At 38.8% G+C, this 23,585-nt stretch overlaps 1 protein-coding gene across 4 annotated transcripts in view; it reads left to right on the top strand.

Moving 5' to 3' along the window:
* Window positions 1-23,585, top strand: part of TRAF3IP2 (TRAF3 interacting protein 2) — a 112,272-nt gene that overhangs the window by 67,870 nt on the left and 20,817 nt on the right. For all 4 annotated transcript variants that reach the window (XM_072637641.1, XM_072637640.1, XM_072637642.1 and 1 more), the window contains 4 exons: window positions 3,974-4,084; window positions 6,176-7,000; window positions 18,414-18,609; window positions 21,408-21,586. In XM_072637641.1, the coding sequence (XP_072493742.1) occupies window positions 4,069-4,084; window positions 6,176-7,000; window positions 18,414-18,609; window positions 21,408-21,586 (1,216 nt within the window). In that variant the 5' untranslated portion in view covers window positions 3,974-4,068. The remainder of the gene's footprint in view (window positions 1-3,973; window positions 4,085-6,175; window positions 7,001-18,413; window positions 18,610-21,407; window positions 21,587-23,585) is intronic.

Here is a 23,585-nt window from a genome sequence, read left to right as displayed (position 1 = left end):
TTATGAATAGGTTCACCCCTCAATACGTATTATTTCTCATTATTTATTCTCCTGCCAATTATCTCTCTTTTCACTCCCTCTTTTCAAATCTGATTTTAAATACTTCAGCCACCTATTTTTCAACCTTCCTTTTTGTTTTAGACACTTGATATTTTTCCTCATGCAGTGAGAAGGTACGATGGTTAGAATACTAGACGCAGAATCAGAAGATCTGAGTTCAAATTCTGGCACAGATACTAGCTGTGTGATCATGAACAAGTCATTTGAACTCTTTGCCTCAGTTTCCTCTTCTGTAAAATGGGGATAACGATAGCACCTACCTCACGGGTAGTTGTGGGGACCAAATGAGATAATACATGGAAAGTGCTTTGCAAACCTTAAAGTATATAAATGTTTAGCCACTATTAATAATTCTCCTCATCTTCCTCTTTTAAGCCACAATTTACTTTCCCCTTTCCCCTCCTCCACTGCTGCTAGACTCATTTGGAGATCATCTGAAATATGGTTAATTAGGTAGATGTGCTGAAGCCATGATATTCAATTTGATTCAATAAAGATTTGTTAAGTACCTCCTATGTGCAAAGCACTGTGATAGGTGGGGAGATAAAAAGATAACCATGGCACAGTCCTTACTGACTGTGAGGATCCCATCATATAACTTCATCTATTCCAAAGATGGGCAAATGACAGATTGTGAGTCACATGAGGCTCTTAATTAAAGCCAACAGAGGACTTTGTACTTGCGGGCTGACTCATCTCAATTCACAAGTACTTTACAGATGATAAACACAAACACACTAGCTTTGGAGGGAAATAGAGCTCAGGTCTATAGTTCTCATGGTCTTCCTCCTTCCTCTCACTATCACCTAAAGCACAGAACCCTACCCTGGGCTGCCCCATTTTTTCATCTTCTTAGTTATGTACTACATTAGGTATTTCTGTCTATCATGGTTTCCTCTGCCATTCTTTCCTTCCCCTTCAACCCTCATTCTTCCCTGTCTCATCCCTCTCTCTCTCCTAAGGGTCAGGCTCCACCTGCCTTCCAATTTGACAATTATACTATTTTTCAAATTCATCTTACTCATATGCCAGTGCGATAGGTTTACAGTGACTCTTCAGGATCCTTTTTCCAGTTCCAAAGCCACATAGATGCATTAGTAAAAGAACCTCCTGATGACAAGAAATTATTAATTGATCTTTCTATTTGTAACAGAGTTTAGATGACTACAATCCCCAGATATAACCTATGTGGGTTGGAAGAGCTGTGTGGTAAACTATATTTGTCAATAATCACACTAACCCTTCATCTTTCAATCTGCTACTTCACTCCTACCTTTCTAATTCTCATCCCGGGTTCTAAGACAATCAAGGAATATGTTCTGATATTGCCTCATAAATTAACAGAAATTCTCCCTCTGTCTTATGAATTAATTTGCTCTGATTGCCCCTCCCCTAGTAATTAAACCAGAGAAACCACTTTTCTAATACACACTCTCTGTCCTGATTTCTTTCTCTCTCCCTTAGTCTCAGGCTCAAATAAACACTAGCATTTCTGGCCACATAATGTACTACAATACAAAGATGTATTTGAAAATTTCAACAATTCATCACAGTGAAAAAGATCACAACCTAGTCAGCTCTAACCATTAAGAGCAACTGCTTATTTTTTACCTGTGGAAACACTGTCCTGACATTCACGTCTCAAGATAACCGCCAATTTCTCAAGAATTCTCTTTGGGATACCTATTCCACAGCTTAAGTGTTAAATTCAGTTTTCTCAGGAAAGAAAGACCTTTTCAGTTTTTCTTCTTGATAATTAACTTGCTCAGTATCTCCGAAAAGAAGATCTTTTAAGTCATTTCCCTGTGTACTTCCATAGTCTCTTTCCAGCTATGACAATTAACAATCTCCAGATTCCAGGTAAACTCCCTCCCTGTCATCCAAGAGTTTCTTCCCTCTTAAAGATACATTATTGGCTTTATGAGTTATATTAAAGCTGCTGTTACAGCTTTATAGTTATTTTTAATTATAGTATTGTAGCAATTTGCAAAAGTTGCACAAAAGAACATAAAAGGATCATGTGATTTTTCAAAATTATATTATAAAATATTACAATTTTTCCATTGAAAAGGTTGTCAATTTCTATTTTAAATGTTCCAGTTTTTAAGGTTGTTTTTAGGAAACAGGATGGCATAGATCAGGTTGCAAAAAGTTGAAATACAAATTTTTTAATATGTAAACCAATTTGACATAAATGAAAAACTGCTAAAAGAAGTAAAACTGTTTTGGTTACCAGAGGAATTTCTTCCTGATTAGAATGAAATGATATATGCATATGACTCCATGTTATTAGGTGTAGGCTTTTTTTTCCTTCTTTCTTTTTGGCTAGCCATGAAAAATAGACTGTAAGAGCTTGGAGCACAAAGAAGTCATATGGATGGTCCATTTTACTGTGATAGCACTAATGCATTGTTAGTGGACTTGTGAGCTGATCTAACCATTCTGGAGAGCAATTTGGAACTATGCCCAAAGGGCTATAAAACTGGGCATACCTTTTGATCCAGCAATACCACTGGGAGACCTATATTCCAAAGAGGAAGGACCTATTTGTACAAAAATATTTATAGCAATTCTTTTTTGTGGTGGCTAAGATTTGAAAATCAAAGGAATGTCCATCATTGGGGAATGGTTAAAAACAAGCAGTAGTATATGATTGCAATGGATAACAGTGCTATAAAAGATGAGTAGTAGACTAATTTCACAAAAACCTGGAAAGACTTACATGAACTGATGCATGGTGGATTGAACAGAGCCAGGAGAATGTTGTACACAGTAACAACAATATTGTTCAGTGAATTGTGAATGACTTAGCTGTTCTCAGCAATCAAAGATCCAAGACAATCCCAAAGGACTAATGATGAAGTATACTATCTGCCTCCAGGGAACTAACTGATATTATTTGAATACAGACTGAAGCATGCTATTTTTCACCTTCTTGCTTTCATTTTTTTCTTTTGTTTGAGTCTTCTTGTACAAAATGACTAATATGGGAAATGTTTTACATTGTATAAGTGCATAATTTGCATCTGATTGTTTACCATCTCAGGGAGGAAAGAAAAGAAGGAAGGAGGAATAGAATTTGGAACTCAAAACTTTAAATAAAAGTTAAAAAATTGGAAAAAAATTTACTGTCAAAGAAAGTGTAGGGATTTTGGAATCCTGAGAGCAAAGGGGCATGGACAAGACATAAGGTGCTAGCTAGAATTATTTGAGTATTCAGTTTAACAAAAAGTTTTTAGCTCCTTTCAGAAACAAGTAGCAAACCAAAACAGCAAATATTCTTACTAAGCCCAATATTCACTAAAACCTTAAACCTCAAAAAATTCATGGCACAAGAATGAATGAACTCAGTGTTTTTGTGCTCTAGTAAGAGAGTCAGATCCTGGAAAGTAAAACCAGGGTCAGAGTAAGCTGTGGTTAATAACATTTGGAGACTAGTGAAGGATGGTACTTAACCAAGGGATTGCTTTTTACCGTACTTTGTTCCACATTAGGGCTTTTTTTTGGGGGGGGGGGGAGGGAGGGGAGGGTTGCTTGTTTGTTTTCTTGTTTTGGTCTGGATCTGTGGTTTAATCAAAGTGAGGAACTCCTTCTACCAATGCAGACAGGAAATTGTTTTCCAGCTTATAGTCTTAGTGTGTTGCCTGATGGCTTATATGACTTGTCCAGTGTCATTCACCCAGCCAGTATGTTAGAGACTGGACTTGTCTTCACTAGCCATATGCTAACATCCTAGTATTTAGGGATGTATTTTTTCAGAGAAAATAATACTGAATAGATTGTTTGCTAAATTATGTGTTTCAGTTAACCTGCACACATATAGGAAATGTTCTATAGAAAATTATCAAGATTGTAAATGTCACAATGACCTTCTCTCTCTCTCTCTCTCTCTCTCTCTCTCTCCCCACCGTAGGATTTTCTTTCTTTATGGATTCCAAGCACATCTGAAACACTTCAAATACTGATTGTGCTGTGAGATTTGATCTGCTTGCTACTCAAATTGAAAAAATGACTTCAGTCGCAGGTGAGTCCAACCCAATAAACTTATTCACTTTCTACGGTGAAAATCAGTTCAAGAACATCTGCTCAGGATACACATAGATTAGTTAAGATCTGGTTACCCTGAGCACACTGTTTCACACTCTTCTTCTTAGAAACAACATCCTTAAAAATATTCTTTATTAAATGTCTACTCTGATCCCTTGTTGGGGTATAGAAGTGATCCTGAGTTAAGACCATCACTAGCTTTGTGACCCTGGGCTTAACCTCCCTGAGACCCCCTCAGTAAAAAGGGATATTAACAGCATGTATCACGTCGAGTTGTTGTGAGGACCAAATGAGATGATTTATATAATATGCTCTATAAATCTTAAAGCACTATACAAATTGCTGTCATAATTATTACTGCTGTTCATTTCATCCTTTTATATTAAATGTTCTGTGCACTAGTGGCACAGGTGTTTAAAGGAACTGTTTGTCTTTTTTAAATAACTGAATAAAAATATTAGAATGTTAAGCTCATTTCTGTCAGCTCACTAAAAATATCTTCAGGACAATTTTAGAAGCAGACAAGGTGATGGGGTGATATGTATTGCATGGTTTAATTTCTTGAATGAATGGGAGAACAAAGCATTTATTAAGTGCTTGCTTTGTGCAAGGCACGATAAGACAATCCTTGTTTTTACAGAGCTCACAATTTATAGGGGGATGTAACACATATGGAAGTTTTCATCTGCAAGTCAGATTTCTTCTGCTAGGTCTATATTTTTAAAGCTTTTCATTCCAGGAAGCGGGAAGATTATATAGTTGGTATTTGTTGTTCAGTCAGTTGTGTCTGACTCTTCCTGACCTCATTTGGAGTTTTCTTGGCAAAGATATTGAAGTGGTTTGCCATGTCCTTCACCAGCTCTCTTTACAGATGAGGAAACTGAGGCAAACAGGGTTAAGTGACTTGGCCAGGGTCATACTGTTAGTAAGTATCTGAGGTCAGATTTGAACTCATAAAGATGAGTCTTCCTGACTCCAGGCCCAGCACTCTATCCACTATGCCACTTCACTGACCAGTGGTTGATATGGTGACACCTAATAATAATAACGTCACATCACCTTGTCAATTGTTGTCATTCAGTTGTATCTGACTCTTCATAACCCCACTTGGGGTTTCCTTGGCAGAGATACTGAGTGATTTGCTGTTTCCTTCTCCAGTTCATTTTACAGATGAGGAAACTGAGGCAACTCCTGGACCAGTCACTTAACCTCTATTTGCCTCAGTTTTCTCATCTGTAAAATGAGGATAACAATAGCACTTACCTCCCAGGTGTTTTGGTGAGGAGCAAATGAGAATAATTATTGTAAAGCAATTAACACAGCACAGTATAAATGTTAGCTACAATTATTACTATTTTAAGGAGGGAGTAATGGTGATACAGTTGATAGATTGCTGGGCCTGGAGTCTGAGTTCAAATCCAGCCTCAGACACTTACTAGTTGTACAACTCTGGGCAAGTCATTGAACTTTGCCTCAATTTCCTCATCTGTAAAATGGATTGGAGAAGGAAATGACAAACCACTCCACAATCTTTGATAAGAAAGCCCCAAATGAGGTTGGGAAGAGTTGGACACAACTGTTTGAACAACAAGTCACTTCAGTCTCTTTGCCAAGAAAATCCTAAATAGGGTCACAAAGAACTGGACACAACTAAACTGAATTATTATGTATCTAGAAGCTTATCACTAGAAGATCAGCTATCAGGTAACACTTTTTTTTTTTTCTTGCCAAAGTGATTCATGAAGCCAGTCAACAATGACCTCCTCCTTGAGGCCTTTCCTAATTCACCAGTTCACTATATTTTGTATAATCCTATGTAAGCTATTTGAGGGAGGGTCTATTTCATTCACATCTTTGTATCCCCAGTGGTATGTAATAAATTAATAAATTCTTGTTAACTGATACAAAGGTATAGAGAAGATATGATTTCTTTGGGTAGTGCTAGTATTTAAGTATGATACTGAAGTTTAGGCAGATCATTAAAGATGAATCTTGAAGTTGTATGAAATGGTGATGTCCAAGAAACACTCTATATTCTGAAAACATTTACTTTTGCTTTTTGTTTCAGAAACTAGAATGAGCCGTAGTATTCCTGTTGAGGTGGATGAATCTGAACCGTACCCAATTCAGCTGATGAAACCATTCTCAGAATATTCAATGGAAAGGGAATTTGAACCACCTGGTCCAAATGAGGGCAGTGTGGTACACAGTGGTTCATACCCACCTGAAGCTGCCTGCCCTCCTCCAGCACATCCTTCATCCTCCAGTAAAGCCCAAGAGCTCACAGACCACTTATGTCTTGTAGAACATCAGGACAGATGTCTGCGTAGTAAGATACTGGAGGAGTGTGAATACAGCTTCTGGAGGAGACATCCAGATCCTGGGAAAGATTTCCCCTCTAGTTCCTCAGCTGCTAGTGAGTCAGTGGTTGGAGCACTCCCCCCTGAGCATCCGTTTTCACTTACGGAAAAATGCAATCAGCCACTGGGATCTCAGCTTTCAGCAGTTTCTCCTGACACTGGCCATGACTCAGGAAAATCGGACCAAAGTTTACCTAATGCATCAGCAGACTCCCCTGGCAGGAGCCAAGAAAATGTGCATCGACACCAGCACCCTGGGAACCGAGGGCCACTGGATTTGCCCACAGTAGACACTGGGTATGACTCCCAGCCTCAGGATGTCCTGGGTATCAGGCAGCTAGAAAGGCCCCTGCCCCTGACATCTGTGTGCTACCCCCAAGACTTCCCCAGGCCTCTCAGGTCCAGAGAGTTTGCCCAGGTTGGACCTCAGAGGTACCCAGGATATGTACAGATGCTACCTCCTAATCCTTCTCCACATCCTCAGTGGAACTGTCAGTATCATGGCCCAGGAGAGCTGGATCACCGTGTTCCGTGTAAGTCCCACTTTAATTATATCAAACACCCCACACTGTGCTGTGCTGCCAGATGATGGCACCTCACCATCACTTCCCTTCATGCTGATTAACCTGGACAATGCAAAATGCAGGGAAAGCATTTGACTTCCCTTATGTGTTCTTCATGGGCCACTGGCTTTAACCATCATTGCTGTGGTTGCTTTAAGTTTTTCCAAGGCCTGTCCCATTTGCAGCCTCCTTGGATTAGCCACTCAATAAGTATTTATGAAGCTCCTACTACGTTAGTCATTGTGAAATGACTAACAGAAATGATTGCACATTATGTTCTAATGAAGGAGACAATACCTATAAGGAAATGGTAGCCAGGGGAAGGATATTTGGGTCTTGGAAGTGGGAGGAGGGATGCTCCCTTTCCTTAGAGATTCAGCTCAACAAGCATTTACTGACTGTCTGTTCTGTGCTGAGAACTGTGCTAGGTTCTGGGGATTCAAAGACAGAACCAGAACAGTGCCTGCCTCCAGGAGCTTATATTCCCCTGGAGATTCAATTTTACTGAAACTTGCCTAAAGCCAGAAGGTTGTACTAAGTGAACCCTCAGAACCCTTCTCTAGCCTATTTATCAGGATTCTAGGCTTGTCTTTGTCGGTCTTTTCTGACTGACTTCCACACTTTTGTATTGCTTCCCTAACATAGAATGATGTTGGTGAGTTACCATAACAGGGCGCGCCTGGTTACATAAGCCTGTCTTGGGGCACCTATGTTTCTCTGAAGCATTCCTAAGATAAATGGAAAGCAAATTCATGTGAGAGATAAGTTGTTTTTCCAGTAAGCCCTGACCTGCATGGCATGTCATATTTTATAATTAACCTTCCCTTTTTGCCTGGGTCATTGGGGAAGTTTGATCCTGCCCTTGGGCTATAATTTTCACCCCCATTCTCAGAACTGTACGTTACTATGCCTATGCCTGAGACCCCTAACTAGCCTTCTAGTCTTCTATCTCCTCAATTCTCATCACAGCCACTCATCATGGGAAGTTTCCAAGCAACTACTGCTTTTCTTTTTTGCAATGCTTTATTGAATTTCTAGTACTGTCCCCTGTTTGTGGAAGGGGATATTTTCAAAGAGAAGGGCCCAGCATAGCTCTGGGTTTTTAAAAGGTTTTTGTTAAGGCCACTGGGACTTGAAGGGCAATACAGGGTTTACATAACGTGCATCAAGGAGGAAGAGGTGATGAAGTCTGTTGGAAGAAACATAAGAGGTCTTCAAATTCCCAGAAGGTTACATTAAAAGAAAAGGTGCTGTAAGCTGAAATTATAAAAATAAGAGTGACTGATGCTATGTTTCCTGTGACTAGGATGTTTTCTCTCCTGTGTTTACTGTTTGGATTTCTTGTCATCCTTTGAAACCCTTTTTGAAGCAGCTTGGTCCTGTGAGTGGAAAGAGGCCTGGCTCTGAACTTAGAGGACATGGGTTCCATTCTCATCTCTCATACTTAGTACCAGTACAACCTTGAACATGTCGTTTTAGCCTTACTGGGTTCCAGTTCCCTCATCTGTAAAATAAGGGTAAGAGAAGACAGCTTCTAAGAACCCTTTGAGCCCTAGAGTTAAACTTTTACTGATCTCTTCCTGACACATAGTAGACACTTAACAAAATGCTTATTTATGCATTGTCTACCCCACCCCCAGTCCATGCACGTATACCTCTCACAGCCTTTGGTTTGTTCCTTGTCCTTTCCCCACTTAGCTTGTAGAGGATGACTATCTATGTGGGTATCTTATTACCCTGCTACCTGGAAGCTCCCAGAGGGCAGGAGTCATGTCTTTTCTAAACTCTGTATCTACTCTAAGGCCTAGTACCTCCTTAACCATCAGGTTAATGTTTAATGAGTTTAGCTGAACTGAAGTGGTATCATTTGAGAGGATCTGAGACAACTCTGCCACAAATGAAGTATCTGGACCTATCACCTCTATGGTTAAAATTGCTCCTTTAGTATTTTATTTCTAGTTAAGCATCGTCCTTGTAGTCATTCACCTTTGAAATGCAAAAGACCCCCTCCTGGGAGCAGTAACACAGTAAGTCATTATCACTATAGCATGAATGAGTTAGTTCACTTTCTTCCCTGTACCATGGAGATACCACAGAGCACCTCTCACCTGCAAGGTAAAGATGGTGTTGGGTAGCAGGGAGGGCCTAGGAAGGATAGGTGGAACAAAAGACAGACTTTTCTGCTGGAAAACTGCTGCCTAGTGCTTTCTTGCTTTGAAAGGCCACGTAATCTGAGGGAGGTCAGTCTATGTCTGCTCTCTGAAGTACAGGAGGCTAGGCATGCTCCTGGGGCAGTCTTAGCATATTTCAGAGGGCCCTGGCCCCATGAGCTATCCTCACACTCTCTCCCTCACACTTGGATGCTAAACTCTCCAGGCAGGTGTGTAAATGCCAAATTACTTATAGACTGCCAACAAAGCCACTTCAGAAAAAGACTGTTTGCCTGAAGGGTACTCGTGCTGCTAGAAACCATGGATACTGGTGTATTTCTGCTCTAGAAAAACAGTTCTTACCCCACTTCCCAGTGAAAACAGATAAATAATGATCACCTTGAATATGTATGGAATATTTTGTCATTTTGTAATGAATAGCACAAAATGATTAAAATTTTTTTGGAACCTTTGTCAAAAATCATTTCAGACAGGGTAAAACTGGAAAAGACACAAAAGAAGGCCCATCCAGCCACTCCAAAACAAAACAAAACAAAATCCAAAGTCTGACTTCAAACATTCAAGGCCTCCACTGATGTAGGACTGAGCCAAGACAGTGGATGGCGGTCAAAAGAGTTTCTCAGAAAACAAACAGGAAACAAGATCTATATAATAATAGCTAGCACTTAAATAAGGTTTGCATAGTGCTTCACAGATATCACCTAATTTATTTCCACAACTCCGTGAAGTAGGTATTGTTGTTATCCCCATCTTACAGATGAGGAAACTGAGGCAGACAGCAGGGTCCCACAGCTAGGGAGTGTCTCAGGTTAAATTTGAACTCAGGTTTTTCTGACTTCGGGTCCAGCATTCAAGCAGTGCTGGAATCTTTATGGGATTCATAAAGGATCTCTGAAAGGTTTTTGCTGATCTTTATGGGATCTTTATTTTATTATATAGGATCTTTATTTTGTTATAGGGCTCTAGAATGATTTTGCAATGGGGAATGAATACAACAAAATGATGATCACATACAGGGGTATTGTGAGGCTCAAATGAGATAATGGATGCAAAGCACTTTACAGACTTTAATGTTCTATATAATTACCTATCATCATCATCATCAGCCTCTAGTCACCAGGCCTCCGTTTTGGTGATGACTTCATTCTCTGAGTTTTCTAATTCATTCCTGCTGAACTCAAGCTATGTCAGTAGTGCTGGTACATACTTAACAAGATGTGTGTACTCACACTTTTAATTTTATTCTCCATTATTAACACTTTATGAAATCTAGACAGTTGAAAAAACAATAAATCAAGAAGTGATTTGTGGGGATGGTGGATTTCTGAAGTGCAAATGTTTCCACTGAACATTAAGCCTTGGGCTATGGCTGGAGATTAGAGCTGGGTCCAGCACACCCTTGCCATGCCTACAAATCACTCACTCCTAAAAAAAAAGTCATTACATGATGGAACATAAACATTATCAGAGAAAGTAAACAGGATAGAAGAAACAAGATGGAAAAGAGTTATCTAGAGCTATGCACAGCTGTTCACAGCTGTGGGAGTTTCTGCAATAGTTTATATTGGCCATTTTTTCTATCCTATCTAAAGTGTTTTATATCTTGGGAAAGAAGACTTGAAATAATTTTCCATTTTTCTTTCTTTTGCACTATATTTAATAAGGAAGGCAAACATTGACTCATAATGTAAAACCCTATGTTTAACTTTTGGTTTACAAATTTTTTTTTTTTAAAGCACAAAATAACCTTTTTTTATTAATTTATTTTAAACAAATACTAAAACTGGAATATATGATAAGAAAAAGAATAACTAATACTAAAACTTAAATACAAAGTATGAAATTCTTAGAGTAACTCCAAAAGAATATGGATCCAAGCTTTAAAAGAACCTTAAAAACCATCTCATGCTGGGGCTCTTAAATTTTGTATTGTTCATGAACTCCTTTGTCAGTCTAGTGAAGGCTATTGATGAAATCCATTCTTCTTGAAATAATATTAACTGCTTAAAATAAAAGAAACTATATTGAAACAACTAACAAAATATTTTTGAAAAAACAAATTCAAGAGACTCCAAAGTTGAGAGCCCCTGATCTAGTCTAATCTGGTCATTTTTTGTCTGGGAAACTGAGACCCAGAAAAAAAGATATGACTTACTCAAGGTCACATAGCTCAATCTAGGATAACAACAAAATGTTGCCTAGGAGAAGGCTTAATGAAGAGATTTACTTAAATAGTTTACAAATTTTAAACTCCAATGTGGTATAGTGGAAAGATTGCTAGACTTAATAGCACAGAACTGAATTCACCTAGCCCCATCACTTACTTGGAATTAGATGGTGTGCAAGTTACTCCATTTCTCTGAGCTTCAGGACCATCTGCCTCTAAAGTCTATTTGTTTTAAGGAAAGTGTTTTGTAAGCCTTAAAATGCTATAAAAATGTGAATTGATGAAAGCACAAGATTGTTAGTCTGCTGCCCAAACAAATTGGGAAGTTGATGTGTCTAGGATCAGAGTTGCAAGGGACATTAGAAGCCATTAAGTCCAAGGCCCTCATTTTATAGATGAGGTTATGACTTCCTCAGATCACAGAGATAGTAAGTGTCTGAGGCAGGAATTTGAAATCAGGTCTTCCGGACTCTATCCACTTTGTTACCTAGCAGTAGCCCTGTCTAGTGCTGGCCTAGTAATTGCAGGCATCTTTACCTTGTCTTCTCTATAGCTTTAAGCAATTAAAAAATGTCAACAACTCTAATTTTGTATGTCCCCCAAGTCTCTGAACTCTTCTCTAAGCTTTCAACACTCTTTCTCTTAGTGACTGCATCAACTCCCATAGGTTTAATTACTATCTCTATGCAGAGGGCTCCCAGATCTGTCTGTCCAGCCCTAGTCTCCTGACCTCCAATCACATGCATGTAACAACTACAAAATGGACATTTAGAACTGGATGGCCCATGGTTATCTACAATTCAACACATCTAAAACAGAACTCTTTCTTTCTTTTAACCGTGTGTGTGTGTGTGCGCGCACGTGTGATGGACCCCTTTGGCAGTCTGGTGGAGCATAAGCCCCCTTTTCACAATAATGCCTTTCAATGCATTAAATGAAACACATGGGATTACAAAGGAAACCAATTATGTTGAAATAAAAATGTATTTTTTTTTCCCATCCAAGTTGACAAGGCCCCAGGTTAAGAAGCCTTCCCCTAAATCCACTCCTCTTCCTAACTTCCTTATTTCTTTCAAAAGCATCACTGTTCTTCTAGGCATCCAGGTGACAACCTCAGTCATCCTCAGCTCCTCATTCTTCCTTCTAACCTACATATCATTTGGCAACTCTTGTTAATTTTACCTCCACATCTTTCACATCTATTCCTGTCTCTCTAAAATGACCATCACCCTCGTCTGAGCCCCCATCACCTTTCACCTGGACTACTGCAGTAACCTAATTGGTTTTCCTGCTTCAAGTGTTTCCCATTCCCAGTCCATCCTCCACACAGCTGCCAAAGGGATTTTCTTGAAGGGTAGATCAGATCATAGCATTTTCCTACTCAATAAGTGCCAATGGCTGACTCCATGTTGACTTCAGAGTAAAATATATATTCCTCTTTTTGGCATGGAAAGCCCTTTACAACCTGGACCAAATCTAGCTAGTCATAGCTCTAGCTACCTCTGCCTCTCTCTCTCACTCTCACTCTGTTGTCTCTCTGTCTCTCCCCCTTCCCCTTTTCTTCTCTCTCCTTTCCTTTTTAATTGCTGTACCTTCCCTCTCCTCATAAGCACATCCTTGGTAAGTCTTATTCTGCCCTTTCTTTATTCTCACTAAGTACCTCTCCTGTGGCCTGTTCCTAAATAGTGGTTGCCCTTAACTTGCTGTAATGGTTGGTAGGATGTGATAAATTAACCCTCACTGAAATGTTAGTTTATAACATATTACAATTTAAGGTGTTTACATTTTCCCAGGATTCTCTTAAAGACCAGAAAGTCTTTAAGACCCATGGGAATAAACCTCTAAAAGTGAAATTCCAGGCATGGTGACAAATCAGTAGGGAAAATAGGAGAGAGCAGTGTAGGGAGGAGGCCCAGAAGGGGGCTTACTAGTGACCTTCAAATTATATCAGAATATTAAATAGCATGTTAAAAGTATGGGACCTTTTCCTACTTTCCATGACCGCAAATGAGGCTTTCTTGGCAAAGATATTGAAGTGGATTGCCATTTCCTTCTCCAGCTCATTTTACAGATGTAGAAACTGAGACAAACAGGATTAAGTGATTTGCCCAGGGTCACATAGCCAATAAGTGTCTGAAGCCAGAATTGAACTTCAGAAGACTGGTCTTCCTGGCTCCCAGCCCAGCACTCTATCCATTGTACCACCTAGCTGCCCCATATGGGACCTTTAGTGGTTATCCAGTCCAAATCTCCTCATTTGAAAGATGAGGAAACTGAGGGCCAGAGAAGGTTAACTGTCCAATGTTACAGTTTCCTAACTCCCAGGTCAGGGAAGCAATTGTTTATTGATTAGGTCACTCCTGAATTTGCCAGCGTTGTAGCAATGATGTGAATAACAGAAATTTGAAGCACTAAAACTGTGAAACCTTTCATTTGACTGATGTTCTCCCTGGTTCCTGGCCTTGCTTTTCACATAAAGATGCATTCATGGAGGGTAAGGTTGGAGAACACTAACAATTCCTAGTTATTTACCGAGTCACAGAATTGAGTTTTCTCAATCAATTTAAGGGATAATTAAATTGCAAGGAGCCTCCCTGAGTAGCTATCTCCATCTACTCCAACCCATTTAGAAACTAAATAAAATCTCCAACATATAGAATTGTTCCATATAGCTGAAAAAGATCTTAACTATTATCTAATCCAACTTCTCATTTTTTAGATAAATAAACTGAATCTAAAAGAAATGGATTGCTTGCCAACATTATATAACTAGGAAATAGTCAAGCTAGGGCTTGAACCTACAATAACATGCTATGTCCTCAATAAATCCAAGATATACCTTCTTATGTATGTGCACACATTTTTACATTTATGTTCTTGGTGTGTAATAGAATGTTGAGTCACCAGGAAGCTAAAGCAGAGCTCTAGGTACTACATCTTTGAGTGAGGGCAGCTAGGTGGTGCAGTGAATAGAGCCCTGGGCTTGGAATCAGGGAAACTTGCCTTCATGAGTTCAAATCTGACCTCAGACACTGGCTGTGTGATTTTGGTCAAGTCACTTAACCCTGTTTGCCCCAGTTTCCTAATCTTTAAAAATGAGCTGGAGAAGGAACTAGCAAACCACTCCAGTATCTTTGTGAAGAAAACCCCAACACAGGGTCATAAAGAGTCAGAAACAACTGAAATGTTATCTTCAGACTGGAGTTCTGAATATCCTACTATAGTCAGACTAATATCCCTGACTACTAGTGATAAGGATCATTAAATATTGGGACATGCCTTTAGACAAGAAAACAGCTTTAAAAAATTTTTAAGATGTATATAAAATTAAGGTCATAACTGGAAGATAATTTAGAGGTTATTTACTTTATTTTTGAGATGAGAAAAAAGGACGCCCAAAGTAGGGGAAGTAACTTGTCTAAGATTACTCAGGTAGTGAGGAGCAAAGCCAGGACTCAAACATATTTTCTTTCAATGACATTCCAAGGCTAAGTCTAGAAAAGACAGAAGAGGGGAAAAGGAGCAACCAATGCCACAGACTGCTTTTGGTGAGCACTGAAGCATATCGAAGGCTGAGAACCAAGCTATCTTTTAATCAAAACTGTGTTTCCTCAATCTCAGGAGAAGGGGGCAAGGGCTAATGTTTTCCCTTTATTGTCTATTCATGTTCCCTAGTTCCTAAAATTCAGTCATTACTGTTTCTGTAAAGACTTTAAAATTTAATTGAGATGCAACATGATGTAGGGCATAGAATGCTGAGCCTAGGGTCAGAGAATATTATTGCTCAGTTGTTTTCAGCCATGTTTGATTCTCCATAACCCCATTTGGAGTTTTCTTGGCAAAGATACTGGAGTGGTTTGTCATTTCCTCTTTATAGATGAGGAAACTGAGGCAAACAGAGTTAAATGACTTGCCTAGGATCTCACAGCTAGTAAATGTCTGAGGTCAGATCTGAACTCAAGAAGATGAGTCTTCCTGACTCCAGCCCTGGCACTCTATACACTGTGCCATCTAGTTGTCTTCGGTTCAGGGATTCAAATCCCAATTCATTCACCTATGGGCTATGTGACCCTGGCCAAATCATTTAGCCTCGATATATCCCAGTTTCCTCATCTGTAATATGGGATAACTGCAGTACTTACATCACAAGAAGGTTATTGTGAGAATCAGATGAGATAAAAGCCCTTTGTAAACATTGTAAGACTACAGAAATGTTAGTTGTTATTGTTCATCTAATTTGCATAGTGTATCTAGTTGTTATTATAGCAGACGTTCAACTGGTTTTCTGTTTCATAAAGAAGGAAAATAACAAGTTCTGCTTCCTAACTCAAGTGATGAACACAATAACTTATTGACATTTCCTCTCATACAAAAAAGAGCACCAAAATTGTTGTATTTTGCGGGACACTTAAGATATGCAAAAGCAGTCTGGGATAGGGGAAGAGTGCTGAACTTAGCAGAAGACCTGGTATTGAATTCCAGCTCTGATGCCTTCTAGCTACCTGAACCTGAACAACCCAACTTCTCTGAGCCTCACTTTCCCCATTTCCAAAAAAAATAAGTCAATATTTCCCTCACTGCATCCCAGGAAGCTAGTTGGAGCAGTGGATAGATAGAGTGCCAAGCCTGGAGTCAGGAAGACTAATCTTCTTGAGTTAAAGTTTGGACTCAGAACTGTACTAGCTGTTGTGATCCTGGGCAAGTCACTTTACCCTGTTTGCCTCAGTTTCCTCATCTGTAAAATGAGCTGGAGAAGGAAATGGCAAACCATCCCAGTATCTTTACCAAGAAAACCCCAAACAAAACCCCAAGACTGAAATGACTGAAGAACAACCAATGTCCCAGGATTCTTTTGATGAAAGTTTTTGTAAACCTTAAAGTACTTAATAAGTACTATAACTTTTAAGTAAAATCATAGCACACAACATAGGTATAGCTATGTTGGCTATCGCTTATTCATTTCCGTTTACTATACCACAGTTGAGACATAATGGCTCTGGAGTCAAAAGACCTAGGTTCAAATCTTGCCTGACTTCTATTCACTGTGTGACCTTGGGGAAGTCACTTAATTTCCTTGGGCTCCACTTTCCTCGTCCTCATGTGGAATGAGATGATTGGATTAGATGGTCTCTGGGTTCCTTTGCAGGTCTTGACTGATAATCATAGGGTACCTTTTTTTAAAACAAAAAAAAATGTCAAAATTCTATGTGATTCAAAATTACTGATATAGAAATGCTTTACTTGATTAAATATGTAAAACCTATATCATATTGCTTACTGTCTCTAGGAAGGGTGAGAGAAAGGAGAGGATAGAATTTGGAACTCAAAACTTAACAACCAACGTTAAAAAATGTTTTGACATGTAATTGAGGGAAAATATTTTTAAAAATTCTATGTGATTGTAATTCTACTATTAGTATTTGTTGCTTGAGAAAAAATGCATAGTGATAAAAATCACTGTGAATTCATTTATTCATTTAAATGAATTTCTATTATATTAATCATATACATTTGAAAATTAGCCTGAAAATTTAGTCTGAAAATACAGTCTGAGACAGTATTCAGTCTGCAGAAGGTATGTTTGCTTGTTTTATTACAATGAGTTATTAATGGAATGGCTGGCACTATTTTTAAAGCTTTCAGAGCCTGGAAATCTGGGTGAAGTGATGAAAGTTTCAGCTTTAGATCTTGTTCCACTGTTAGCTTGTTTCCATATTTAGATTTTGGTGCAGCAAGTTCAGAAATTCCACTTTCCCAAATACACACTGCGGTGGAAAGCATCAGACATTCCACAGCTTTAGCCACCAGAGCTGGGTCCTCAGAATGAACAAGTAGCCAGGAGTCATTTAGATTCTTGTTTGGAATGAAGTACTGATAATAGCAAAAAACCAAAACACCAAACAAACCACAGTTCATGCCACATACCTTTTCTTGGTGCTTAAGCACCAAGATCAAAGTTATAATGCTTGGTGTGCATGATGTCTTGGGAGCCCCCAATAAGGATGCAGCTCCCAGGACTCTATGGCCCACAGGATAGGAATGACTGTCTTCTCTACTCCCATCAAACTGCTTGCTTTTCCCCACATACACTGACACTTAACTGCTCTGATGTCCCTGCCCCTGTGCCTGATGAAACTCCTCCCAACCTTCAAAGCTTAGTGCATGTGTCATTTTCCTAGACAGAAATAATCTGTCCTGCTTCTGAATTCCCATGAGTTCTCCTTTGGGTTTCCTTTGTGGCATTCACCTGGTATTCTCTCATATAGTAATTAAGGATGTTCCAGGAGAATGTAAGCATATTGAAAGCAGGAACTGGGAAGGAGGAGTGGGGGGAGTGCTGGTTGGATTTTTTTTTTTTATCCCTAAGGCATAGCCAAATGCATGGAACACAGACGTTTAAATGCTTGTGGAATTAATCTGAGTTGAAATGCACACTTTATCTTTTTTCTCCATGAGATTCTAAGCTGCTTGAGGGCAGAGATTATGCTTGAAGTATTCAAAGACACTCTTTGGTGCTGAGTTGATAATCAGTGCACTAGTCTCTCTCCAAACTCTACTTAGGAGAAAAGGGGAGCTGTGTTATTCTTTATAGTTTATGGCAGAATTGCGAAATTTTAGACTGTCACAGAGTCTCAAAATTTAATCATTCTTTCTTTAAATTACATATTCTGTTTGAGTCTAACCTTAGCTGGCAAAGAATGAAATAAATTTCTTAGAAAATGAGAGGGTTAATTTGCTAGGGCTGATATGTGGTACAGTAGCTAAGAGTGTTAGTTTGAGGGTTTCTAAGATCTGGGTTCCAGTTCCTACTCTGCTCCTTACTACTACCTGGGTGGCCTTGGAGAAGTCATATGGCCTCTGGGTCCCAGTTTTCCCATCTATAAAATGAGGGGGTTGGACTCTATGACCTCTGATGCCTCTTTCAGCTCTAAATTTATGATTCTACGTTCCAAGGCATCAAATTTGTACTGTGCTTATTTTTTCTTTCACAGGCAAGAAAGGAGAGTGTTTTTCAGTGTTTCTTTGTTTTGTCTTAACTTCTCAGATGGCCAAGACTACCCTAGGGCAGACTACCAGCAATTGGTACAGCCAGCTCAGCTAGTGCCAGGCCTTCCTGGACCCTGTGGAAGAGATCTCTATCCTCCTGTTCAAAAAGTCATCCTGAATTACCCCAGTCCTCCTGGCCAAGAAGAAAGCCATGCACAAAGAGACTATTCTTCCCCGGTGCCCCCAAGATACCAGTAAGTGGTACAGAGCCAGTGTTCAGGCATTTTTGAAATGGAACCAAGACTTCAGACAGCTAGGTGTTGTAGTGAACAGAGTAGTGGGCCTGGAATTAGGAAGATCTGAGTTCAGATCTGGCATCAGACACTGACTAGTTGTGCACAATTTGCCTCAATTTCTTCAGCTATAAAATGGGGATAATATCACCTACTTCGTACAGTTCTGAAGATCAGATGACACAATCTGCAAAGTGTTTACATAGAATACTGGCATCCTATGGATACATTCCAGTTGGATCTTCCCTCTGTCTTTCTCTTCTTGATCTAGATTTGTCAGGCATCAAGGTTCAGTCATACAACCAAGTAGTAAGAAAGTAAGTTCTACCCAAACCCATACAATATAGCTCTGAGAAAGAAAAGTGCCTTTTTAGGTATCTCTTTATAATACTAATAACTAAAAAAAAATTATAGTACTGAAATTTATGTAACACCTAGCAGTTTGAAAAGCACTTTAAATACGTGGTCATATTTAGTCCTCACAACAACCCTATAAGATAACGGCTACAGATATTATTACCCCCATTTTGCAAATGAGAAAATTGAGGAGAAGCAAGGTTAAATGATTTGTCACAAAGCTAGGAAGTGTCTGAGGCAGGATTTGAACCCAGGTCTTCCTGACTCAAGTCTAGCCCTCCATCCAATGAATCATATAAATACAAATCTAGAATCATTTGGTGGAAATGATCTTGAAAAGCTATCTTGTTCATCCCTCTACTTTGGGTCAGAATGACCTCTCTCCTAGCACTGGCAGTGTGTGCTGTTTATGAAACTACCTCATAAAAGATGTACACTTTTTATAATCTCCAGGATATAGCAATCCTCAACCAGTAAGATGTTCTTTATCTCCTGCTTGTTTTCTGAAGCTTAAGCCTATTCCCTATACCCATCCTCACACCCATATACCTACCCACACAGGTATGCTCACATGTGTGTACATATACACATATATATATATACACATATAAGTTCTCAGTGAAAAAATAATTTGTCATTTCCTACTGTAATCATTATTTTTGTATGCTTCTATAACATCTACATCTCCAATACTGTATATGCTTCTGCAGCTGCCTATAATACTTAACATAGTACCTGACACCTAGTAGATGCTATATAAATGCTTATTCCCTTCCCTATGTTTTTTCTCAGCAAAATAATCTGAGTTTCTTAAGCTTTTCTTTATCATTCTAACTCTTCAACCATTTAAACATCAATCCCTGCTCATTGGCCTCCTCTGAATCCTTTTTAAAGTTTTCAGCCTCTAAAGAAAGTTATGTGTCCAAAATGAGACAGCACCTGGACAATCTTGAATATTTATCTGAATCTCATTAATTTAAGCCAAACTAATTTATAATAATTTGGACAGGAGTTAGGATGAAATGTACCTTTACTTAAGCAAATCCTTTCTTCCTCATACAAATTAATATATTACATTTCTGCTTTTATAGAACTGGTTGAGACTATCAAAATGAGTTTTCCCCAAAAATTGGCAATTAACCCCCAAGCATTCATTGTGGAAAAAAAGTCCTTTTGAATGATAAGACAGAAAACATACCTGTGTTCCTAATTTTTCTCTCTTATTAATGAGTTAGAAGACCTAGAAGCTTCATTTTAAAAATCACGTAAAGGGATCATAAGCATCATTTAAATAATTTAAATTCTTGTTACCAATTAATTTAATACAGTTGATATTTCCCCTTTAATAAGAGGATTTAATAAGGGATTTAAAACATTGTAAACAAGATTGACATAAAAATAGCTAAAATTCTAAAGAAAAAAATTATTTTCAAGCATCTTCATGAAATAAATTAGGTTTTGAATAGTTGTAGATTTTTGAATCATCTATTGTAGGTGCTAAAATCTTGTGGGGCTGGTTTCATTGTGGTGGGTACCACAGGCTGAATAAACCCAAATAATTAGAAAAATTCTATTGTTATTTTTGAATTAGATGAAAAATTCTAGACATATCATCTAGCCAACTTACTAAATGCAAAAAAAAGGGTTTTATGTATATGTGTGTGTGTGCGTGCATGTGTTTAGTATTATTAGAATGTCTGTAAGTCAACTAGCATCTATGAAACATCTATTACATGACAGGCACTATGCTTAGTGCTAAAGAATGTCTTATCTTCTGTTTCACCTACTAAGCAATGATTCTTTTACCACAAACTATTCCAGTAAAGAGTTTTGTTGGGGAAAAAGAAATGACACTAGATCCTCTTTTGATCAAGTAACATTTCCATTTCCCATTACTTCATCCCTGTATCCATCAAAATACAAAGTATCTGGTTGGTTTTTCCATACAGACCCTCTTTCCCTGGTATCAGGAAAAAGTATCAATGTTGCAGAGTGAATGAATGAATGAATGAATGAAAAAAAGCATTTACTAAGCACTTACTATGTGCCAAGTATTGGGGCTCAGTATTGAGAATGGACACACATGTACACATGGCAAAGGTATATATAGATATAGGGGGAAACCCACTAAAAATCACACAAGTTAAAATTCTCTGAAATATATTCCCCAATAGTTGGGGGTTCTCTTTCTCCAATCTCAATAGCTTCAGCACAGAGCCTTGGATAGAGTAGGGTATCTGTAAATATTTAATGTCACATCAAACCTCTATTCATCCCCAGGTTTGAGAAAAAGGATAGCAGTATAAGAAACAACTATCATCTTGTATTGCTCAAAGACACTGTGTGCCCCATCGTTTTTCTTTGGCAGAATATACATTTTCCATTATCTGTTTCCTTCTCAGGGGTCAGATATATAACCAGCCACCTCACCAAGCTGCTGCTCAGGATGACTCCCATGAGTATCCCGTTGATTTCAGACCCCAAATTAACCAGATTCCTTCCCCAGCTGCCATTCCAAGACCCCCCAGCACACCTGCCATCAGAGGGACTTTGAAAACCAGCAATCTGCCAGAAGAACTGAGTAAGTTGTGTGCATATTGGCTTCTCTTCTTTGTTGTAAAATCCTGTTATTCTGATCACTCTTGATGCCTGATAATCCCCAGTTCTGGGATATTTCAAATAATCCCAATAAAAGCAAGTGTTTTGCTTTAAAAGTTGTCAGGCATTTCACAAGTGTATGTTAGGTAACCCTGTAAGAGCTTTCGGTTATGCTCAGGGATCGCTCACTACTGGGTTTTCTTTTAAAAAAACACTCATTTCTCCCTCCATTCTTTGAAATGGTGCCCTGAGCTGCCTAGCTGCTTGACTGAATTGATCAGTTGTCTAAATGTGTGTGCGTGGTATTGACCAATGACCCCACATTTCACCATAAATTAGTAACAGCCATCAAGAAAGAGGTTGTTTTCTGGAGAGATGAGTGAGAAACTGGGTTTGGAAAAATGGGTTAACATCCTCCATAAGGCTTCACAATCAAACACTTAATTCAAAGAGACATTCAGCCCAGTGTCAGATGGTGATTCCTCTTCCATTTTATTCTTGTCTGGCCAGAACCAGAAATGTTGAAATATCACCAAAATGTTCTTAGATTAAGGTCAGGCAGGACTGTGAATTCCAGAAACCTTATAAAAACAAGCACTTCTCATGGAATTGTTGCATTCTGTTGTGCTTACTGGAGAAACCCAGATGATTCCAATAAGCATTTTCCAAGTCTGGGTGCTTCTCAGGACCAGGCCTGAAATAAAACCCTGTAGCGTTTACTGATCACTAGGGGAATGGAAATGTGTGGTCCACGTCTGTCTCATTTATTCCTGTTACTGCCTTGGAATATTTCTTTGCCATGGATACAATTTCTTTTCCATCCAGAATATGTTTTGGTTTTTGTTTTGTTTTTTCAGAATTAAAAGGGAGGTTAGTTGAGTTTCTACACATTTAGGTTTGTAATTAGAGCATTCTAAAAGAACCAAAATGGGGTCAGGAAGAGTCGGACACAACTAAAAATGACTAAACAACAATAGGAGAATTAAATTTCTACCTCTCTCCCATCTCCCTCCCCCCTGCTTATCACATGGCCCTAAAAATCAGTATCCACATTTTATGTAATAATAATTCTAATGTATATCAACAATTAAGGTTTTAAAGCAATTTTCTCACAACAACCCCATGATGTAAGTAATATAAATATTGTATTTATAAATTGATAGATGAGCAAACTGAGGTCTAGAGAGGTTAAGTGATTTGCCAAAGGTCACGTAGCTATTTGATAGTAGATTTGGAGCTTGAGCCCAAGTCTCTTACTGCCTAGTATTGTGTATTTTCCACTACATCATGACTCCTATGCCAGCCATTTGTTAGTTATTCCTCCCTATTTTTCCCCTCTAGAATCCCTGTAAACATCATTTAAAAAGCCCTCAAACCACCCAAGGATGAGATCCCATACAGTCCACCAACTCCCCCGCAAAAAGAATGTTGGCTCTAATTAATACTATTCAAGAGACTCATTTCTAACCTACTTAACAATTATCCTCTCCTACTACCAACACACTATACCACTCTACCTCCTGTGTTGTGAGATCCCCCAATCTTTGTCATCAAGTTTTACCACCCTAGATGTGAATTACAAAACTGCACTACAAACTTGCATCCTCAGTCAGAGCAACTCTACTTTTCCTCCACCCAACTCTTGTCCTCTGTCTCCTTCCCCAGTCCGTTCCACTGTGTGTCTTTTGGAACTTCTGCTCTAGTCTCAGTAAATTCCCTTATAGGATCAAAATCTTCCCTGAATGCACCTGTAACCTCCTCACTTTAACAGAAAGCTGGCTTTTCTGGAACACTTCTCTCTAAATATTCTCCAGTGGAGGCTCTCTTTTCCCAATTCTGACCCATCTCATACGGTCAGGAAGAAAAATTGGTATATTTTTTTCTTCTCCACTCCCACCTCCAGACCATTCATCTGCCACCACGATTCAATAACCTTTCCTACTGTGAAGTCCATGCAATCTATTTATAAAACTCTAATTCCA

This window comes from Notamacropus eugenii, chromosome 2 (genome assembly GCF_028372415.1).
Source record: "Notamacropus eugenii isolate mMacEug1 chromosome 2, mMacEug1.pri_v2, whole genome shotgun sequence".
NCBI classification, from domain to species: Eukaryota; Metazoa; Chordata; class Mammalia; order Diprotodontia; family Macropodidae; genus Notamacropus; species Notamacropus eugenii.
This window is presented reverse-complemented; position numbering and strand designations above follow the sequence as displayed.